Source organism: Lethenteron reissneri, chromosome 25 (genome assembly GCF_015708825.2).
Source record: "Lethenteron reissneri isolate LAM-NWPU_2019-01 chromosome 25, ASM1570882v1, whole genome shotgun sequence".
Lineage (NCBI taxonomy): Eukaryota > Metazoa > Chordata > Hyperoartia > Petromyzontiformes > Petromyzontidae > Lethenteron > Lethenteron reissneri.
This window is the reverse complement of record NC_083803.1, coordinates 739,027-756,019: the sequence shown is the minus strand read 5'-3', so window position 1 is coordinate 756,019 and position 16,993 is coordinate 739,027. Positions and strand designations below refer to the sequence as shown.

General features: G+C 44.1%; 1 protein-coding gene across 2 annotated transcripts in view; it reads right to left on the bottom strand.

Moving 5' to 3' along the window:
- LOC133346965 (gephyrin-like) overlaps positions 1-7,251 on the bottom strand; it is an 82,065-nt gene extending 74,814 nt beyond the window's left edge. Inside the window, exon 1 of one of the 2 annotated variants that reach the window (XM_061558811.1) lies at positions 7,107-7,251. In XM_061558811.1, coding sequence (XP_061414795.1) covers positions 7,107-7,215 — 109 coding nt within the window. In that variant the 5' untranslated portion in view covers positions 7,216-7,251. The remainder of the gene's footprint in view (positions 1-7,106) is intronic. The other variant, XM_061558812.1, reaches the window with a different exon arrangement.
- Between the last annotated feature and the right edge of the window lie 9,742 nt (positions 7,252-16,993).

The window sequence follows — 16,993 nt, the reverse complement described above, 5'->3', positions numbered from 1 at the left end:
CTGGAACGATATCCCTCTGCACATTCGCAGCATCACCTCAATCGCCTCCTTCAAGAGACACTTAAAAACTCACCTCCACAATCATGCTTTTGAGCGACTCTGAGCTTGGCTCCGCGCCTCTGAGTTGCGGCCACTACGTCTGCAAATTTGCGCGCGTTACAAATTGTATTATTATTATTAATGTAAAACGCAGCATGGGTGGTGCATGAAGGTTGGTCAAACAGCCCCTTCCCACGGCCTTCCTTCATCCAGGAGTGGGGTTGACAAAGAGCCGTAAGAGAACAGTGGCATGTGAAAATGTATTCATTATGAATGTCGTTAAATAAAAAAACAAAAAACAACCACCAATGTGTTGTACAATAAAACCTTCTCTAAACTATTTTTTTTATGTATATATAAACGATCGAACTGCTCGGCATGCGCAAATGTTCAAACTTCACAGAGCGTTTGAACGTGACTGGTCAACAGCAGCTACTGTAAGGCACCACCAGCGACAGCCCTTGTCCCTCACGGGGCACGCGGTACGGTAGGCTTTCACCTAATTTTATCTTCAGGATTTGGCCCTCTTACTTTATTCATAAGTTTCATTGCTAGGTTTTTATGCTTTTTTTTCTTTTTATGCATATTGTGTGCAGTGCTCTGTGATCCATGGATGAAGATCACTATACAAGTCCCATTTATAATTTTATTATTAACAAACAAATGCACTTAAAGATTTTTACTTTCATCCTTAGACATTTCAATATGTGCCGCAAACCAATGATCGATTTGTCTTTATTCTCCCATGAGATTATCAATAATGCTGAAGAAACTAAATCACCAACCCAAATGAACACGAATGAGAAGATATATTTGACCACTTGGACCTAATCGGTTGTTGCAACGTTTGCAAACACCACCCAAAGAGCAGTATTGAAGGCTTGCACCTGCATCCCATTAGACACTCGCAGTACACCTAATACCGCAGTTCAATCACTCACCCAAAATAAATGCTAGCAATAAATGAATATTTGTAATTATTCATCACCTACACTGCTCATTAGAGGAATCCATGATAAATCTCAGTTTGGTATAACACAAATTACTGCTTTGCCCCTCCATACCACAGCAGCATGTGATTGCTAAACATCGAGCTAAGACTTGTAATCAACTAAACGTACCTTGCACTCTCATTTAAAACACAAGCTCAATTACATGCACAATGCAATTTAGTTTTTATGCATCACCCAAATACCACAAGTGAGGCAGGGCACTTACCAATCCACGAGACATTACAAATAATGGGGTGAATTTTCAGTGAGTTAAAATTCAACGTGAATATCTAAATGTCAAATCCATGTATATTTAAAGGGTGAATACTTAAACTCACACTAAGCATCTATACATAAACATTTACATTTAGAGACAGAACCCTTGTTTAACCTTACACAACCAATGCTGGCTTAAAGCAACTTTTAATATTAAATGTTGACCCCAACACACAAAGCCTCCCGAGATGCCTTTTTGTATCCCCAGTGTGGATATTTACGCATTGTACCAGGTACTCGTTAAAAACGGTCAACCCGAGGAAGGCACAGAAGAGTGTCAACTAACACTTCCATCGATGACAAAGTCCAGCAGTCAAATGCACGTCAGCAGGATCATCGCACAGTACATTGAGAATCACCGCCCAACAACAAAGTGCAATCGTAGACATTTACACAAATATAAAGAATAAAAAGTATCCAAAATAAAAATACAACACAAAAAGACCCCTTTAGAAGCCAATGAATTATATCATACAAATGAATGAAAACCTTTAAGTAATACAATGGTCACCTGTGCACTGCTACTAATGTAATTCCATGAACGGCAATAAAACTTTACAAATCCTAAAATCAAATCCCAATACTGTAATGCTTCAAATTACCATCGACACAACTACTTCACCATTGCACCAATGCATAACAATGTATAATCCACGAAAATATAATAATCAGATATAAATTAACAAACACAGAGGGTCCACTCATTTGATCTCCATTTATCATCAATACCCCCAACATTCCTGTACTGTGCCAAACAACCCACAGGTTAACGCCATAAGAAAATCCTTTCAGAAAACGCAATAACCTCCATTTAACCTTGGCAAGCTCCACATCTCATTAGACCTCACCTGATCAATAGAACTTTAGAAAAAAAACTAAAAGTCGCATGTCCAAAACTCGTTTTGAATTCACCTCTATACAAATGAAATGCACATTCATCCGCAGCCAGTACGGGAACATTCACTTGCCTTGGTAGTGCACGTGTTGACCAACCGGGTGTGTTCCAATTCATCTGTTGTGATAATCCTAAATCGTTGGTTCACTTGCCATCTGCAATGCTCTACCCTTCTGCTGCAGAACAGAAAGGCGGATGTGGACCCTTCACTTTATTCATACCTCATGTTTAATATCAATAACTACAGCTATGCTCATCATGCAACATCAAAGGCCATCCCCACCCAGTCGCTAATATTCACACATCCATTACAAGACAAAGCAATGCCTTGGTGCAAGCCGATTTCTGGCAAAACACTCGCTGAAAACAATGTCAGTTATATTTTCACGCCAGTCATACTGCTTGTCACGACACCACATTTCACATTCCCACAATACAAATACAAAACACAATCCTTCAAGTACTGGAGAAAATATAATGAACAAGAACTCCTGTTTTTCTTAAAGGTTTACACTTTGTGCAATGACTTAATATAAATCAGCTTATTGTGATTTGAGAAATGGGTAAAGTTAACTTTTGACATTGGAAACACGCTTCATTATGATGCACGTAAATTCAGAAACCCAAAATTAAATGTCTAAAGGTGAGCTATGTTAGTAGTGTGCAGAGCTTGTTTTCTGCACATATGGCTATATGAAGGGTTTGTATTTGGGTTACAGCCGGAGCCTGGGCAGTGTGATATGCAGCACATTAGGATGCTTGACATTACCATGCATGAACTAAGCTCTTTTTTGCATGACTCAATTTCACACATAAAACACACCTCTATAAATTCTGTGCAAGACAACAAAATTGCCAAACACGGATAAAGAATAAACTGTTCATTTTGTAATCAAGTAAGTCGCATTGCGTTTTATACCTGCTGTCAATGATTTCCATAACAGTGAGTTATGCTAACTTTGCCATTTTAAGGCCACGTTTCCACAACCAATCGGGAGTGTGCTTGCTGTGAAATGGCCAGGGCCAATGAACCCGCTTTTAAACTTGCTGCCGTGTTAGCAGACCCGACATGGAGTGAGCTTGGGAACATGCTACACCACTTAAACCTGGGCTGATCCCCACAACCAGTCATGACATCACTCGGTAAGTGTAGAAATGGTATACGCGTATAGTCTGAATTAATCAAAGGCTGCTTTAAACCTTGGGAAAAAAAACATAAAATGTAATTCCCAACTGCCATGCAGTGGGTTTGGAGGGTCCAAAGGGGGTGGGTAGGGCAAGACACAGTAAGAGCAGAGAAAATCCACGGAGCCTCATGGTTTAAGGTACACATATACGGGAATGTTGCCAGGCGGCTCAGAGGTCAGAGCACTGAGCTGGCACTGTGGAGATCCTGGGGTAAAACAAGGGAATGCCTGCCTATGATTACACGGTGTAAAACAAAAATTGTTCCTGGGTAGTAAGTGGTATTTTCGAATTTCTTGTGCCTCAAAAGTACAGAAAATGGCTATTATCCCCCACAAACTTTTCTTTTGTGACCAGGACAGTGATATTTTGAAATTTACCTATTTTCAATGAGAAAACGTGTGCATTTGTGTCATTCCTTCACAAAGTCCTGGTCACAAACGAAAAGTTTGTGGGGAATAATAGCCATTTTCTATACTCTTTAGGCATAGGCAATTTAAAAAAATAACACTTACTACCCAGGGACAAAAATCGTGTTACATGGTGTTATTAAACTAGTTTCACAAATGTAGTGATTTGATTATTTCAAACTATTGACTAATAACTGCACACAAAAAAACACATCCCATTAAGTGTAGTTCTGTACTTTAACTCCAATATTGCTTTGACTGTCAAGAGAAACATTACTCTCATTTGGCAGCGTAGCGAGACAAGTATTGCCCTCTACTCAATAGCCCAGAGGTCACTTGAAGGGATGGCAAATGTATCTCTGAGAACTCTGCTTCCTTAGAGACAATAATCTTCACCTAATAAGTTCAGTTTTCAAAGAGCACTTCAACCTGCTCTTGCCCACCGTTATTTCATGCATTCGATCCTGGTGCGCTTTTTAGTAATTCTTCGGTATGGATCCTCTATATATTTCAACTTCCATCTCCAACAAATCTCTTCATTTGTTTAGCGAACTTGTTGTACGTGAATTTAGTTTTACTCGTACAATGCATTTTCCTTGAGTACATATTTGCAGTAATTTTAACAGATCTGCAATATTTTCCTACAATATCCATTGGTTGACTTTCATCAGGAAGATAAATGTTCACTTGTGTTTATACCTCTATTTTTTCAATCCAATTTTTTAAATAAATCCAACGTCCATGTGCATATAGACTATATAAAGAATATCAAATACCAATACACCGAGCCATTTTTAGACTATCAAAATGCATTTAACTGTAGAATTTGATTCAGTCATTCAAGCTCTCAAACCAATACCTACAAAATATGTTTAAATGATAAAACCTTTTACAAGGATACAACTACACTGACATTGGATAAAAAAAGTGACCACAAGCTTCTCAGAGGATTCAGGCAAACTCGTGTAAAGTTGTACGTGTTTAAATCCAGCTGCTAAGCTCGGTCATGGAAGCATGTATTTATATAGCATAAAGTTAAATTACAATCATAATAATGCCTGCTGGTTGCTCTGAGGTCACGATGTGCCACATGTAATTGATTTTACTGACAAAAGATGTAGCTTATTAACAGAGATAAACATTTGTCAACCGTGAAAGAAAACTTGTAAAACTGCATTTTATAAATCATACCGTATTTAAGTAGCGTGTAACTCTGGGCTCAACATCCATAGCCACCATGTGGCAGGTATCCACAAGGACTCCAGAGCATCAATGTGTTTGGGTCCAAGCCCGTTTGCACGTTCGCACAACTGCGTCAGGTTTGAGACGATAAAACTCGACTTGGATGGAGGTGCTACCACACTTTGACGAGGTCAATATACGTGCAGACTCAACTGCTATATGTTCGTAGCAATGCGAACAAACGTGATGGACGTACAATGATTCAAGCCATAATGCTTGCTAAAACGTCCAGCTTTTTGTGGAATTGAAAAGCAACAAACGAATGTCACATGGGTTCCTAAATAAAGGTGGCAGGACAATTCCAAGATTTAACTACGTTTTGAAAATACTGTAAACTAACCTGCGATGTATTTGACATTCTTAAAAAAAGGTATAATCATCTCACAATGCAATCTGCTTGTCTTAAAAACTTCAAATTGAAATACGGAAATTATAAAAAAAACAATGGCTGTAAAATGCCCTTGCCGGTTAAGCAACCACGGTGGTCGTAAGGAGATTAAACATGAATTGTCAAGATTTACCTCGCACAAATATATACATTTTCTTACGCGAGATATTATTGTCTGGAGGACATCAGTTCAAGCATTTATGCAGTTGTTGATTCACCAATTAAAACCATTTTAATGAGCACATGACAGTTCATGATACTTACACAGCAAGGCAATTAACATTCACGGAGTGTCCACAAACCCAAATGAGGTTCACAGCACAGTGATGTCCATTTTTTACTCAAACCATTTCCTTTTCATTTTGCTTCGAGTTGCTGCACTTTAGGAAGCACGATGGATCTCCTCTTGCACACGGGCACTTTGATCTTAACGGGATCAACTCGTAACAATTTTGGCAACGCCACTCCCCGGCGGAACGCATTTAAATCGCCCTTAAATCGTGCAGCAGCAGCAGCACATCAGCAGCAGCGCTATCTGGAAGGGGCGAGGACAGATGCTGCGGTTAGCTAAGGCCGGTGCTGGCGGAGCGAGCGTGTAGATAAGTGATGGTGGATACAATAAAGGCTGGTGGTGTTGGGGGTTGGGGGGAGACATTGGTGCTGGGAAAGAGGAGACGCTGGTGAAGAGCAAGAAGGGAGGCGCTAGGTGACATGGAGGCTGGTGCTGGAGGATAGAGCGGCTGGCGATGTTGTATCAAGCAGGAGGAGGAAGGAAGAGGTGGTGGTGGTGGGGGGGTCATCATCGCACACGCGATTTGCTGTCGTGCCGCTCGTGCACAGCCACCCCGGTGACGAATTAATATTATTGCTACTTTATCCATGGCATTACACCCTTAATGCTGATGTTAATGCGGGCCAACAGTCGGGCTGGATCATCGGGGGAGTGTTATTTTTATTATATCACAGCCGCTCAAGCCGAGATGCGGTATTAATGGGCGCCGGGCTCCATTCACTCGGTCTCCGCGGGAGACGGCGCGACCCTGCGATGGTGACACTGCCGGCGATGGTAACAACCTGACGACGGTAACCGCGACAGCGATGGTTACCCTACTGCGGTGTTGAAACCATGACACCATTGGAGACGATAATAACCATTAACCATGCCAGCGATGGTAACCACGATAGCGATGGTTACCTGCCGAGAATGAAAATCATGCTTGCGACGGTAACGACGATAGCCATGAGGTGACCGGAATAACCACCACCATGGTTACCAGGCGAGAGACGGGGGCCGCGATGCCCGCGATGAGCACGGCAGGCGGCGGAGGAACCCGCGAGGGAGACGGCGCCTTGTGCTCGTGGACGACGATGATGATGATGGCAGTGCTGTTGCTGCTGCTAATGTCCACGATGCTGCTGCTGCTACAGACGATGCATTTATAAAATAGCAAAGACAGCGCGAGGAACCCCCCGCATGGAAATCCTCGGGCCGCGGCGCGGCGAGAAGAGCAGCCGGGCCGCGCCGGGCCCGGAGGGAGCGCCGCCTCCCTCATCCTCCTCCTCCTCATCTCCTACCTCCTCCTTCCGTCTCCGCGCCGCGCCATGCACGCGGGAAGAGAGGCAGAGAGAGAGAGAGAGCGAGACAGAGTGCTGAGGTCGCGTGGCCGGGCCGGGCTTACCCGTGAGCACGCCGACCCGCAGCCCGTTGCCCTGCATCGCCGCGCCGCCACCGCCGCCCCCCCAGCCGCTGCTGCTGCTGCCGCTCGTCTCGGCGTCCGCCGCGGACATGGCTCCGCCCCCTCCTCGCGGGGCGGGGCCGCGGAGGCCGCGCCAGGGACCGCGAGCATTTGCGCCTCGCACGGCGGAGCAGGGAAAGGGGTGGGAGGGAGTAGGGGGTGAGGGGCGGGGGAGTGGTGGGGGGAGGGAGTTGGGGGGGTTAGGGGCGGGGAGTGGTGAGGGGGGGGAGTGGTGGGGGGGCTGAGGGGCAGGGCAGGGGGAGTGGTGGGGGGAGGGAGTTGGGGGGGGTAGTGGGGGGCAGGGAGAGTGGTGGGGGGAGGGAGTGGGACGTGGTGAGAAGGGGTGAGAGAAGTGGACCTCTTATTTCGCGTGGCTGATGTGGATGCAGACCCACGACTACAATGTCACATCCAGGTGGTCAAGCCAGACAGCCACGTCAGGTGGAGCGGAGTGCATCGCTGTGATGTCTCCTTCGTAATTGTGGATCGGGAATTGCGTCGTTGTATGTTGTATGGTGTTGTATGGTCTGTTCTGGATGACCACAGTCGCACAACACTGGAGAGTTTTGAATTTTCCTTTTGTGCATCAGGTATCCGCATTTGGGAAGGCGACTGCTTTCCTCGATTCGCAAGACTTCCCGGAGGCTTGCATCGTTGTGGCGGATGGGTGTGGGAGAGATGGTGTGACAGCACGGACAGCCTAGGGTGTGGGGTCGACTTGAGGGTTCCAGTGATACACCTTCACATTGCAGTGTGCAGTTGGACATCAACAGGTCGATGGGTGGCTTGCTTCTCGTCCATACTGGTGCACAGTATTCGGCTGCAAAATATACAAGGGCCCATGTTGATGTCCTAAGCACTGGGTGCTCCTGCGCCCAAGTTTGTGCTTGCCAATCTGGGCCAGGTTGATCCCTTGTTTTGGTCTTGGCGGCTATGGAAGTGGTGAGGGAAGTGGAGCGGGGGGGCAGTGAGGGGGGTTAGTGGATGGGGGGGGGGGGGGTCTGAGTGAGGGGATTGGGGGACTGGGAGTGAACTGCATGGGTTTGAGGGAGAGGAGTGAGGGGCTGGCAGGGGCAGGATTATCACCTCATTGGAGACTCAAACATCGCACCTCCTGGCATTGACATTCCCCTTCCTCGAAGACACCGGTGGTCAACCATCAACTTCATTAGAACATTAACAGTGTGTTGCGCCCATCTCCTTCATACGTGGAAAACTAAAGACGCAAGCCACAGAAGTGTGCCTGTGGTCATGGAACCCGACCTACGGACCGTATAGTAAATGACTATAGTCTGTGCTCCATCAACGGAGGATTAGCAAAGCTACAAGAACTCTCCCCAGAAGCCCTCTTGTGGCTAGTCGAGCTCGCCAGTGGCATTTAGCTCCTGAACATTTTGCCATACGCAACCATGAGATAATAGGGGCAGCTGTTTGCTCTCACGACAAATATATTTTGTGATTCGTATTTAGTTTATTTGGGTTAGCACGTTGTAGTATAACTTCAATATTTAACTATAACGCTCCATCTCCCGACAGAGCCGATCAAATCAAGTTGTCACTGGCGAGGAAATATCCAACTGATTTGGTTTATGAGCAAAACCAGAATGTTTAAAACCAAGCAAAATGTAACAATTCTGAATGACGTTTAAGCTGGAGATTACAAGCATAAAAAAGCTCTACTCTCGCATGGCAGTAGAGCTTTTGTTAAACGCCCGATGATCCTGGAGTGTTCTTGGTTGTTGAACGTGCGTTTTAATGTAAGTGCCATAGCTTCTTCAGGACGTGGTGCTGGATGCTTCAACACGTGAAGCAAAACGTCGGACATAATGCGAAATAACACGCGGTACAACCCTGAAATATGTCAAAGCTATACAGCAATTCTCCAGCAGTATGTGTGCTAGTCTGTTTGATGAATTTATTGAGCAGATGTTCTCTTTGTTTAGGCGTGTGTCTCCTGAGCTGATGTGATAATTGTTAAGGGATGTTTCTTAAGCGGTTGTGTTTCCATGGGTGTGTTCATGTTGGATGCTATTCTGTTGCATGTTCATTGAGCAAAAATACTCTTTGGTTCATAGGTGATCTTTTAACTCTTAAGTCGAAAGAAGATACTTGTAAGAACACCATGAGTGGGTGTAAATGTAATGTTTAAGAAAAAATGGTAAAAAAATATTTAGTTTTTGCAATACACATACTTTTATTTACACTCAAAAGTGGAAAAAAAAATTCACCCCAGAAATTAATACAATTTGATGCGCTGAACAAAAGTAGGTGACTTGCATCACGAAAATTAAACATACCAAAAGGAAGCCACCCACTTTTATTAAGCATATCAAATTTAATGAATTTCTGGGGTGAAAAGAATGTATTTTCTACTTTTGAGTGCAATTTAATTATTTTATTTTACCAGGTAAGGCTCACTAGAGCTATTTGGCTGTTTTTCAGAAGCGACCTGGCCACAAATGAGAGGCCAATTAAGTGACTTATCACGTGGTAATTTATAGCAGCCAAATACTCGAAGCACGTTTCTAAATGTGGAGGGAAAAACCGGAGGACTCGGAGAAAAATACATGCGACCACAGTGAGAACATGGGTGAAGGTCAGCATCGAATCCACGACCTCCTGTATACAATGCGAGGTTATTAACATCTCACCACTGCGACATGTTAATAGTGAAGAACAGCATCAGTATAACCCTCAACACCTATGAACAAATCAGCCGACCTTGGAACGCACCCAATCTGGTCGGACCTCGAAAGCCAAGCAGATCTGAGCTTGGACAGTGCCTGAACGGGTGCCCACCATACACAAATAGATTGTTATAGGGCTGCGGGGCCACGTTGTGGTTATATTCAGTTGTACTGTACATCTATGCTGCCTGCCTTTACCAATCCGCCTTGACCAGCCGGGGTAAAGTATGGTCAAACAGCCTCCACAACCAGCAGGGCATGGGGAGGCACTTATCCAGCAATGGATTGACAAAATGTCTCTATGCTCCTATGGGCATTGTATGGCGCTCATCTCCACCAGTGGGAATTCCACATTCCCATGGCAGGGACTATCTTTAACAAACACTGACGACTCCGCACAAAGTGGTACCTATTTTATGACCCTGTAGAGATGACAATAATGGCTTGCTTATGTGGACCTTTGACCCTACAATAAATTAAAGCATGCGCATTGCTATGCAACAACAGTGTACGTAATGAAAGATTGATAATATGCAGCACGAAGAATGGCTATTACAATTAGAATTGCAAAGTAGAACAACACGATACGTATTACGCATTTAATTGTCCTATTTTCGATCACAGTACGAAAGGCGGTAAGACATATAGACTGCAATGGTCTAACAATGCACGCATATGCACAGTTGTGCATATCGCGACAAAGTATTCAAAGTGCACAGATTTAGCACTTTAATTTAAAGCGCTTATATAAAAAATCATAATGAGTACATTTTGGCAATCAAAATAGGGATAGCATTACATTTAATTTTAAATCATCATTGTTTAAATCTGCTTGCTCAACTTGAGGAAAACCATGTTGCATACCTGTTAACCCCTTATCAGTGCCTACCTTATTAAAGACCAATTCAGACCTTATTGGTCACCCCGTGTCCTGATAAATCTCAACGTTCATCCACAAAGTTCCATCACGAGGGAGAAACACAAAGACAAGTTGTTGCCCGTATTGAAACGGCTGTACGCCATATGGACCTGAAAACTCAATTTCCCTGTACAAGAACACGGGAAACCGTATGGGTATGATGTTGCCCTCAGCGCGTCGAAATGGACATGACAAAGCAAATTATAATTATATTTATTACGATGATGATCTGTCATTATTTTAGCAATAGTACTAATTAATATTGTTGTGATTGTTGGTCTCGCGCTACCGAAGAGGGAACAACAGCGGCCGCTCCGGCGCCTTGACGAGCGGCGATGTACGCGGCCTTTCATTGGTCAGAGGCTGCCCAGCAACAGCCGCTCGGATTGGACGAGACGTCCCCCCTTGTAGCTCGGCGCGACCATTCGTGATTTGAAATGGGGGGTGGAATGTGTGAGTGTTTTAATAATAACAATTAATACAAAAACACGAATAGGCACATGATCGGCGGGACCTAGAGTGGTATTTTTTCTGAAATCTTAAATTGTCACAGAAGACGAGTCTTGTCTAGAAAATGTCATCTTCTTAGGCTTCGGAGAGCCTAAGATTTTAAATAATACTAGCTGTACTACCCGGCTTCGCCCGGGACTTGTATCCACCACGCCCGGCCGCCTTTGTCTCCCCAGTGGCGATGTTAATACGCCGCACCAGTTACTCGTTTTGAGGCTGAGTCCCTCCCTCACCACTCTCCCTCCCTCGCCACTCTCCCTCCCTCACCACTCTCTAGAGGACGTGAAACTTTGATGATTTTACCTCAGAGTCGCGTGGTGGGTGTCGAGGCCTAGCACCGTGCAGAGCCTCCGGCCTCGCCTAAATTGCCCACCCGGCTGAGGCTGGGTACGGGTGCCGTTCCCCCCCCCCCCCCCCCCGCGCTACAATAATACTGTCTAATCGCTATAATTTTATAATCTACCGACCCTATAATAGCAATTGCACACATTGTGGTGGGGGGGGGGGGGGGAGTGAAGAGGATGTGAAACTTTGATGAATTTACCTCAGAGTCGCGTGTTAATGGGTGCGCCTATTTTTAACGGGAATTAAAAATGGCGTCCACCCCGCGGCAAAGGCGTCGCTACCCGTTGCCAGGGGCAACAGCCGTCCAATGAAACTGCGTATGGTCCGGCGACACACAGACACACACAGACAGACAGATTCGCGATTTTATATAAATAATATTAACAGACAACATGGCAAGTTCAATACAAGTGTGTCATAAAAATGGATAAGCAGTCACTCATCTAATGTGTATCAGAAATAAGTCATTTATATTTTCAAACAAACTGTTAAAATGTCAGGTGAGATGTAGAGTTTTGGAAAATGGGTCCGTGGTAAAATGACAACATGGAGTGTGTAAGGACGTGGTTGCTCTTGATTCACAGTACTTTCATATTAGTTACAAGCGTCTCGCGTCGCGATGCAAACGCATCTCAAGATGCCATGCAGGAGTAGAGGACATCGCCGTCGAAGGAGGATGAGCAAGAATCTACTGTGGTAGTCATGGAGAGAGCAAGATCGGCCTGGAGCCATTAAGGCCTGAAGCAGGAGGTCTAGTCGCAGACCTAGTACAATACGGTTTGGAGTGAGTTATGAGGCTAGTGGAACCTTGTAGTTAAGGAGGTCCAAGGTGGACCATGGCTGAAGGGGCCCATCACTGATGATGCCATGGGCACCTAATTTTGATGAGTCTGCCTGAGCCATGGACAAAGGACGTTCAGAATGGGCAATAAGGCCAAATGTGACAACATTCTCAGAGCACAGGGGTGAAACCGTCACAGCCCAATGGCAATGAGGAACAGAGGTGAAGGGATCCAAGTGCTATCAGGTAATTGGAGGCAAAGGCCGACAGGCTCAGGGCCTAGGTCAATGGAAGGAGATGGGACGATGTGATTGAGGAGTAATGACGAGTAGGGTAGTGTAGATGGTTGAGCGGAGTTTAAGCCACAGAGTCGGGACGAAATAAAAGGAAATAGTGTGGTCGGGAAGGGGAGAGTGTAGGGTTCGACAATTCAACCAAAGGAAAGGTCAGGAGATGGGAGCAGGCACCGATGGTAAATGTGATCGTCTCCTTTGTAATAACATTGTACAAAAGCACGCAACAAACATGAACAACAATCCTTCAAATCTCACATCATGTCGCTATTACTTGATCATGTTTAGCCAATATAAAAAATACAATGAAGGGCACATCTGCGTGTGTGTTCACTACAGCCATTAAGAAATAGCAATATACTAGGATAATGTATCCTACTCTTGCCTAACTTTTGTCTCAGCCTCAATGAAATTAGGTCCCTGTCAAGTTTAATTTACCGTTTGTGAATGTATCACAAAACAAACGTCCACATAAATACCTTGGAATCATCTGTACTCGTATCTAAGTTTTAACATGCTTCTACAGAAGTGGGTTTATCGTGACAAACATTTTTGCAAAGGTAAAATATTTAACACAAAGGAGTTGTCATGTTTATCATTTATAAATAAAATGTCCTCTCAAACAAGAAGAGATTCTGCTGTATCTAACTTGAGAGGTTGAAAGCTCCAAATACGGCTGGGTTACAGTGCCTCCTACTGATTACACTTTTGAAAACGTACTGAAAACCAGACCCGTGCATCCGCTGCTACTTTTCTAATTTGTTCACATGCTGAAACATCCCAAAAGGTCAACAAATGTCCGAGCTCCTTATACCTTTAAACAAAATGCCTTTGCCCAAATGTATACCAATCCTGCCATCGATGTTCTCTCTTGAGACAAAAAACCCTTTTGGAACTAGCAGATTGGTGACAGTGTTAGAAAACGGCCCACAGGCCTACTACTGTCATTGTGAAATGTCTTCAAATGATCTCCTTCATCCACACATTCGTGGGCAGCCATTCCAACCCCATTTAACTGCTACAGAGTAATGTTTGTTCCATGCCAGCCAAACTTATATTTAGAAGTCTCAGGGCAGAATCTAGCCAACGCAATTGGAGAACCAGAATTAATGTGGTGGGGTTTTTTTTGTATGCATTTATTGGTGACCGAGCTGAGAACAGACTGGGTAAACTTCAGAACCCGGTTCACTCGCGGCCAGCTGCCTTGTTAAAAAGTTCTGTGCCCTGACATCTCAACATCTCTTGATGCCCCATCCTGTTTGCCAGTATTGTACTCCCAGGGAAAATTTCCTACTAATAAAAAACACATCCACTCGCTTTCCAAAGTGCCCAAATGCATGTACAGGACATGCACCTACAACATTGAAAAAGGTTCCCATCATCACGACACCTCCCGAAACGCGAGACAACCCCTTTTTTCATTAAATTCTGATCCGATCGTTGTGTGAAGATCGTAGGGGATTACCGAGTTCGTTGCACAATGTGTTAAACACTCCTCCCCCGTGAGTGTCTACCTGTGTTATTTGAAGGTGTGTAGGTATGTGTTTTAGTGTGTGTGTGCATGGTGAGCGGTAGTGTAGCGGTCAACACCAGTGACGATTATCTGAACTGGTCCTGGGCCTCTTCTCCTAGGTCGACTCAGCCTCAAATGAGTACCTGGTGTGGTCTTTAAACATCGCCACTGGGGAGACAAAAGCAGTCAGGCGAGGTGCTGGCCACCCACATCCTCGTGAGCCGTGCAGGCCTTCATAGGCGCTAACAGCACTTGCCCCAGCAGTCTGTTAAAGCTATACGGGGGTATCTTTGCCTTTGTGGTTGGGGAAGCCAAGTGGTGGGAACGTGGATGTATGTATAGTTTTTGTGTATGCAACCACTTTCCTTTGGTTTTAGTGGTACACGTTTCAGATCAGCAGGTAAAGATACCTGACATTATATGTATTTGGATTTCACATGGAAATTGTGTGTTTTTAATCGATACGAAAACATATAAACATGCATTGTAAATGATGGTTTTAATGTTGAGTGCATAGGCTTTTACATCACTGGGTAGGGACCCATTGAGACACCAGGTCTCTTTTTGCAAGGCTGACCTGGGTCAATGAAGTGAGAAGGGTACATAATGTATAAGGCAAGGCAGATGAACAAATTACACTCAAATCAAACATTTAAACAGTAACTGCAGCGTTGCACTTTTACATATTATCATAAAAAAACACATCGTGTACTGTACTTACTGCATCTAACATCAAAAATTATTACGGCAGTTACCAACAAAATGAAACTAATTACAAACAACTTGCCAGGAATTAACGTTAAATGTTGATACATTTCCTAAAACGGCCGGCAATGTTTTAAACGCTGATTAAGTGCTGACCTCCTCCACTGCCAGTGACGCATTGCATGTGCATTCTTTAGTTGGTAGAGGCCATGAGCAATGGTGGTCATTTCACGGCCTGCCTGCCCTGTGAGCCGTAGTGACAGCATGACAAAGCATTCAATACTGTCAATTTATGGTCACTTAGTCCCGGGGCCACCACGGGCACCACCACTCTTGGCTGTTCATCAAATGAAGATGAAACGAGGAAAGTTGTTAGGCAGTGCTGCATTTTACACGCGATCGAATAGCGTAGAAACTTCGTCCTTAAATGCCGCTCTTTATTTCTTTATAATTCCTCAAATGCTGACTTTTGTTTTCTTGTCTGGCAAATCTGGTTGTCGCTTGATGAAGCTAGTTGTAATTACTGGCGAAACGTCGTATTCAGATTGTAAATGTTGTGGCTTGGCTCTCCAACACACAACCGGTTAGTGATGTACTAGTGACGAATTGGCACGTTCTGTTTACGTGACAACCCTTACTAGTTGGCTGTGTCGGGTGGTGGCGGGTTTTAACGACGCATTTATATATTTACGCGATCTAACCCAAAAAAACTATATTATGGGTGGCGTTACTAAAGTTACAATCATTTGGCTGCCTTCCCTCCTGAAGATGACTCAAAATAATTTAACGATGTGAATGCAGTAACGTTATCTTTTTTTATATTGAGCTAAATGTGGTCATTCGTAGGGCCACGCAGATATGTTTATGCTTTCTATTATCCATGATTAAAATAATTCATCTTATTCTCTGTTAGCGTGGCGCAGTAGAGTACAGTAGTTATAGCCCCCTATGCTATGAACGCAGCGACCTAAATATGATTCCTGGCCATGGCTAACATCAATGGCAAGTGATGTCTGTATTGGTCCTGAGCCCCCCTTGACGAACCTGCACTGACCAGCATGGTGAAGTATAGGGAAACAATCCCAATCACCAACGCAGAGTATTGACAAAGGGCTGTAAATTGTTATTATAAAAATAATTGTAACCATGATTCTCAGTTGCAAGACATTACAGCTGTATATTGTACAAGTTCAATGCATTACCAATGAAGCAATAGTCATGATGTAATATTGCAAAGTATCAAGGTGGCAGGGTGGTGCAGCAGTAACACCTGCGCCAAAGCAAGACGTTCCTGTGTTCGATTCCTGACTCTCTTGTGGAGTTTGTATGTTCTATGTTCTCCTCCTGTTCTGCATGGGTTTCCTCTGGATTCTTGGGTTTCTTCCTATAGCAAAAATTCCCAAAGTAACTGTTATTGACAAAATTACCCAAGTATGAAAAATATACTGCACATTACTTAATTGAGATTACACACAGCAACATCACCCCCAACTGCAAAAACTTGGTAGGAGCCTCCTGAAAAGAGTCAGGATATTCATTGAGGCTTTCCTGGGTAAACAAGCCTAATAATAACAATCATGTGGCTGGGTGGCTTATGTAAGTCGAGAGGTTGCCGATTGAACAAACCTGAGATTCTGGGTTAAAGGTCTAGGTTAATCCCTGAGCTACGTGTCATTGAGTGACTTGTTTTTTTCAGAAAGGCACATATTATTAACGTGGACTGCATTCAAAATTAAATTCCTGCTCTAACTAAAATGAAGGCGTTATTCATCTCCTGTTTACAATGGAAGTTTCTAATTCAGTGAAAATTTCTAATTCCTATGGCGGGAGTGAGTCTATTGCAAGGACAACCACTGACTTCCCCATAAAGCGGTACTTATTTTATCAATCCTCGAGGGTTGATGGGCTCGTCAACCTCCAACCAAGAGTTGAGCACTCAACCTTCCGATTTGCGAACCGCTGTGTGCCGCTGAGCCACCTGACCGGTTACAATACTCTAAAGACAACACATTATTCGGTGGCACAGGCAGCAAATAAAAGTATTGCAATTACTCTGCTGCAAAAAAAAGTGTCTGTG